Below are 6,000 nucleotides of genomic sequence, written 5' to 3'. Positions count from 1 at the left end.
AGAGCTATGTTCTCATGTGACTATATACAAGTCAGTAGTGAATTCTAGACATTACAGTTAAACTTTATTTACATTTCATTAGTTTCTTCAATTAACAGTCATGGATAATAAGTTTCATTTTATGTAATCACAAATAACAAGAAGCCACACTTCTTATTCTACATCCCCTAGTTCCGCTTACTCCAAAGACAAACATCTTACCCATTTCTTGTGGTGCTTTTCTCAAAATTTTATTTATGAGGCCAACGTTCTGGCATAGTGTGTTGGGATGCTGCTTGCGATGTCTGCGTCCAAATGGGTACCAGTGCATATCCCGGCTGCTCCACTTCCAATCCTGCTCCCTGCCAGTGCACCTGGGAAGCAGCAGAAGACGGCTCAAGTGCTCAGGCCCCTGTCACATACATGGGAGACCAGGCTCCCAGCTTCATCCTGGCCCAGCCCCACTGTTACAGCCATTTAGGGAATGAACCAGCAGATGGAAGATGGATCTCTCTCTCTCTCTCTCTCTTTCTTCTCTCTCTTTCCCCTCTCTGTAACTCTGCCTTTCAAATAAATCTTTTTTAAAGATTGTATTTATAAAGCATGTAAATATCTCTCCCCCATATTTTTTAATGCAAATGGAAGCATACTAAATTTTTTCTCATGTAACTATTTTACTGTCTTAAAAAATTTTAAACATTTATTTGAAAAGCAGAGTTACAGAGATAGAAGGAGAGATAGAGGTAACATCCATCCATTGGTTCACCCCCCGAATGACTGCAACACCCTGAGTGGGCCAGGCCGAATCCAGGAGTTTCATCTGTGTCTCCCATGTAGGGGGCAGGGATCCAAGCACTTGGGCCATCTGTTTCCTCAGAGCCAAGAGCTGGATTAGAAGTGGAGCAGCTGGGACTGAAACTGGTGCCCACGTGGGATGCTGGCATTGCAGGTGGCGGTTTACCTGGTGTGCCACAATGCCGGTCCCAAATTTTAAAAACTCAGTCTGAAGCCAGGAACCCAAAACTAACTCCAGGTCTCCCAGGTGGATGGCTGGGAGCCAACTATTTGAGTCATCACCTCCCAGGGTGCATATTAGCAGGAAGCGGGGCTGGAAGCAGGAGAATTGGCACTCAAACCAGGCTCTCTGATCTGTGAAGCCAGTGTCCCGGCAGCATCTAAGTGCTGCACCAAATGTCCAACTCTGCTTTATCATGATGTCTTTTACAAACTGCAGAATATACCTTCCAGGGGTGGCCAACCTTTCTCCTGCCAAGGGCCATCTGGATATTCATAACATCATTCATGGGCCATACACAATTATCAACTTAAAAATCAGCCTGCTGTGGATGTATTGAATTTTGAGTCCTGCCTGTGGTTGCCTTGGCAGGGCTGAACCAGGTGATGTCATGGCTCTGTCTGGCCTGTGGGCTGGACGTTCCCCGTCCCTGCTTTGAACAGTCCCTGGTGATGGGCACCTAGAAGTTTCCAGTATTCTGACAAACTGTGTATGTGCATGTATGCCTTTGCCCACATTCACTTTTTTTTTTTTTAATTAAAAGATTTATTTATGGCTGGTGCCGTGGTGCAGGAGGCTAATTCTCCGCCTGCGGCACTGGCATCCCATATGGGCACTGGTTCTAGTCCCGGCTGTTCCAATCCAGCTCTCTGCTGTGGCCTGGGAAAGCAGAAGATGGCCCAAGTCCTTGGGCCCCTGCATCCGCATGGGAGACCAGGAAGAAGCTCCTGGCTCCTGGCTTCGGATCGGCGTAGCTCTGGCTGTTGCAGCCATTTGGGGAGTGAACCAATGGAAGGAAGACCTTTGTCTCTCCCTCTCACTGTAGCTCTACTCTCAAATAAATAAATAATAAAATCTTTTTAAAAAATTATTTACTTGAAAGGCAGAGTTAGAGTCAGAGAGAGAGGGAGAGGGAGGTCTTCCATCGACCAGTTCGCTCCTCAAATGGCTGCAACAGCTGGAGCTGGGCCTATTGGAAGCCAGGAGCCAGGAGTTTCCTCTGGGCCTCCCACATGGGTGAAGGGGCCCAAGGACTTGGGTCATCTTCTACTGCTTTCCCAGGTGCATTAACAGGGAGCTGGATCAGAAGTGGAGCAGCTGGGCCTCTAACCAGCACCCATATGGGATGCTGGCACTGCAAGAGGTGGCTTTACCCACTACACCACAGCGCCAGCCCCTCATCGCTTTTTTTAAGATTTATTTTACTTGAAAGGTAGAATTACAGAGAGGCAGAGGCAGAGGCAGAGAGAGGGGTCTTCCATCCGCTGGTTCACTCCCCAATTGACCACAATAGCTGAAGCTGTGCCGATCCGAAGCCAGGAGCCAGGAGCCAGGAGCTTCTTCCAGGTCTCCCACGTGGGTGCAGGGGCCCAAGGACTTGGGCCATCTTCTACTGCTTTCCCAGGCCATAGCAGAGAGCTGGATTGGAAAAGGAGCAGCCAGGACTTGAACTGCGCCCACAGGGATGCCAGTGCTACAGACGGTGGTCCCTTCCCCCATCACTTTTTTAAAAAAGAATATTTATTGATCTATTTGAAAGGCAGGTTTACAGAGAGAGAGACTTTCAATCTGTTGAATCACTCCCCAAATGGCTGCAACAGCTGGGGCTGGATGAGGCCAAAGCAGGCTCCGTCATGGTCTCCCATGTGGGTGCCAGGGGCCCAGGCATGCAAGCTAACTTCGGCTGCGGATTAGCAGGAAACTGAGTCACAGGTGAAGCACTGGGACTTGAACTGGTGCTCATACGGGATGCCGGCGTCATAGGCAGTGGCTTAATTTGCTGTGCCACAACATGGAACCCCACTTTCACTGTTGGCTTCTATTGAAAATACTTGCGGAGCCGGCGCTGTGGCACAGCAGGTTAACGCCCTGGCCTGAAGCGCCAGCAACCCATATGGGCGCCGGTTCGAGTCCCAGCTGCTCCACTTCCAATCCAGCTCTCTGCTATGGCCTGGGAAAGCAGTAGAAGATGGCGCAAGTCCTTGGGCCCCTGCACCCGCTTGGGAGACCCGGAGGAGGAGGCTCCTGGCTTTGGATTGGTGCAGCTCTGGCTGTTGTGGCCATCTGGGGAGTGAGCCACCGGATGGAAGACCTCTCTCTCTCTCTTTCTTCCTCTCTTCTATGTAACTCTGATTTTCAAATAAATAAATGAATGTTTAAAAAAATACTTGCAGTATCACACACAGACCCCTTTAAAATGCTTCATGGGCACCTGTTGAGTCCTGGCTGCTCCACTTCTGATCCAGCTCTGTGCTAATGTGCCTGGGAAAGCAGTGGAAGATGGCCCAAGTGCTTGGGCCCCTGCACCCACTTGGAAGACCTGGAAGTAGCTCCTGGCTCCTGGCTTCAGATTAGCCCAGCTCCAGCTGTTGGAGCCATTTGGGGAGTGAACAGCGGATGGAAGAGCTTTTCTGTCTCTCACTCTCTCTCTCTGTAACTATGCCTTTCAAATAAATAAATCTTTAAAAAAAAAAAAAAAGGCATTTCAGGGGGCAGGTGTTTGGTGCAGTGCTTTCCGCCTCCTGGCCTCAGCCTGCCTAGCCCTGGCTGCTGCAGTTATCCTGGGAGTGACCCAGCATATGGAAGATCCCTTTCTGTCTCTTTGCCTTTCAAATAAAATGAAAAACAGAATGAAACTTCATGAAAGCCTATGAATAACTTGAATCCTTCATATTACTTTAGAGTGGTGTTTCCCAGGGTGTTGGCTGGGTACTTAGGAGTTTGTGGTACGGGTTTGGGGAGAACTGAATACTTCAAAAAACAGCACAAGGTGGCCGGCGCCGCGGCTCAATAGGCTAATCCTCCGCCTAGTGGTGCCGGCACACCAGGTTCTAGTCCTGGTCGGGGTGCCGGATTCTGTCCCGGTTGCCCCTCTTCCAGGCCAGCTCTCTGCTGTGGCCAGGGAGTGCAGTGGAGGATGGCTCAAGTGCTTGGGCCCTGCACCCCATGGGAGACCAGGAGGAAGCACCTGGCTCCTGGCTTCGGATCAGCGTGGTGCGCCGGCCTCAGCGCGCCAGCCGTGGCGGCCATTGGAGGGTGAACCAACGGCAAAGGAAGACCTTTCTCTCTGTCTCTCTCACTGTCCACTCTGCCTGGTAAAAAAAAAAAAAAAAAAGAAAGAAAAAAAAGAAAAAGAAAAAAAAAAAAAACAGCACAGGGTGCGGTGGAATTGCCCTGCAGGTGGCAACACTAACAGGTTGCTAACGACCCCATCAGGTGGGAATATTGCATTAAAGTATTACAAATATGGTGCAGCTGCTTCTTTAAACGTGTACTGGAGGCACTGAACTGCTCCTGGTGCCTGCTCCTTCTTCCAGCGCTTAGCACCCACTGGTACTACAGCTGAGTGAGCCCTGTTGGGAGGGCCTGACCTGAATGACAGGCCACACTCACAGGTTTCTAAGGGAAATGAAGACCTGTGACCCAAGAAGTGTGCTCTACACACGTCCGAGGATTTTCCTATGAAAATGTCTCTGTAGGCCAGCATGTGGTGCAGCAGGTCAAGCCCCCGCGTGCAGTGCCAGCAAACATCAGAGCTCCAGCTTCCCGTCAAGCTCCCTACTAACGTACCGGGGAAGGCAACGGAAGGTGGCCCAAGTGCCTGGGTCCCGCCACCCACGTGAGAGATCTGGGTGGAGTTCCTGGTTCCTGGCTTTGTCCAGACCCAACCATTGCAGCCATTTGGGGAGTGAACCAGCGGATGGAAGACCTCTCTCTCTCTCTAACTCAGCCTTTCAAATAAATACATAAATTTGGAAAAAAAAAAAAGGAGAGATCTTTACACAGAATAATGGTTTCTATCTACAGAAGAAAGGCTGCCGGGGGTGGTTTTTTGCCCTTTGGGACCCTGCATCCCATACTGCAACGGCTGCTTCAAGCCTCAGCTCCATCTCCGCCGCCCGCTTCCTACCAGCGTGCACCCTGGCAGGAGCAGGTGGGTCCTTGCCGTGCACATGGGAGACCTGGACGGAGTCTGGCTGTCTTTTTCTTCCTGGCCGTCGCCGTTTCTGAAGTTGAGCAGTCAGCGCATTTCTCATTCTGGCTCGGGGAGCAGGGAGGGGTCCTGCGCGTCGCGCCCACCGAGCGAGGCCCCAGCCGCGGTGGGCGCCGGGGAGCAGGTGCAGAAGGCCCAGGCTGCACAGACGCCGCCGCCCAGCGCGCAGCCGGCTTCTCCCGCCCATCAGTCATCAAACGAGAGGGTGGGATGAGACCCCCGCCCCGGCCACGCCGCCCGCAGCCCGGGGAGGGCACCGCGCTCCCGGCCGGCGGCAGCTCCACAGCCCCGGAGAACCGCGGAGGCCGGGAGACGCCCGGGCCACTGACGCTTCCGGCCCGCAGGGCCCGCCCCCGACCGCGACTTCCGGGCCGCGTCGCTCCGGAAACCGCCGACTTCCGGCCGCGGCCGCGGTGGGCGGAGCCAACATGGCTGAGGAGAAGCTCGCGCCGGTGAGCGACCGGGTCCTCCGTGGTGCCGGGGGCCCGGCGCCTGCTCCCGCGGCGCTGGCCGCGCGTGGTCAGCCCGAGCTGTTGCAGCGCAGGGTCGGGCTGGGGGGCCCTGGCGGCTCTGGGGGTGCGGTGGGCGGGAGGGGCAGGCGGTGGCCGAGGGGGCCGCTGCGCTAGGCCGGCGCTTCGTGGTGTCGGGTCGGGGTCTGCGGGCGCGGGGGCTGCGGTGAAGCCGACGGAGGGCTGGAGCGAGCCCCGCGGAGCGCGCGCGGGCGCGGGGGGACGCGGTGAGGGCGCCGCGCTCTGCGCGTCAGGTGCGGAGCGCGCTAATCCGACTTCGGCGTGTGGCCGGCGTTAGCTTAACAGTCCGCCGCGTTTCTGCCCGTCTGGGAACCTGCGGCCTCCTGTGCTCCAGTTCCTGGTCAGCGTGCGCCGTGGGGGCCTTCGTGGGAGTGCGCTTGGGCCCCTCTCCCCGGATGTGTCCCCGAGTGGGGTAGCCGGGTCACCCCGTCGTTCTGTTACATAGCTGTGTTTTCAGGTGCACATCGACAGTGTTTACCGAA

At 54.5% G+C, this 6,000-nt stretch overlaps 1 protein-coding gene and 1 long non-coding RNA gene across 11 annotated transcripts in view; one reads left to right on the top strand and one right to left on the bottom strand.

Annotated features, from left to right (window-relative positions):
- Positions 1 to 204: 204 nt before the first annotated feature.
- LOC138844765 (uncharacterized) lies at positions 205 to 5,328 on the bottom strand. The gene is made up of 2 exons (XR_011381109.1): positions 4,905 to 5,328; positions 205 to 353 (listed from the first exon to the last, which is right to left on the bottom strand). It is a non-coding gene; the product is annotated as an uncharacterized lncRNA (long non-coding RNA).
- BBS4 (Bardet-Biedl syndrome 4) overlaps positions 5,288 to 6,000 on the top strand; it is a 57,262-nt gene continuing 56,549 nt past the window's right edge. For 2 of the 10 annotated variants that reach the window (XM_070054707.1, XM_051822314.2), the window contains exon 1: positions 5,288 to 5,440. In XM_070054707.1, coding sequence (XP_069910808.1) covers positions 5,417 to 5,440 — 24 coding nt within the window. In that variant the 5' untranslated portion in view covers positions 5,288 to 5,416. Of the gene's footprint in view, positions 5,534 to 5,770; positions 5,859 to 6,000 lie in introns of those variants that run through there. The other 8 variants (XM_070054704.1, XM_051822312.2, XM_051822313.2 and 5 more) reach the window with 7 other exon arrangements.

Source organism: Oryctolagus cuniculus, chromosome 12 (assembly GCF_964237555.1).
Source record: "Oryctolagus cuniculus chromosome 12, mOryCun1.1, whole genome shotgun sequence".
NCBI classification, from domain to species: domain Eukaryota; kingdom Metazoa; phylum Chordata; class Mammalia; order Lagomorpha; family Leporidae; genus Oryctolagus; species Oryctolagus cuniculus.
Note: the sequence above shows the minus strand (reverse complement) of the source record. Positions and strands in the feature narration are given on the sequence as shown.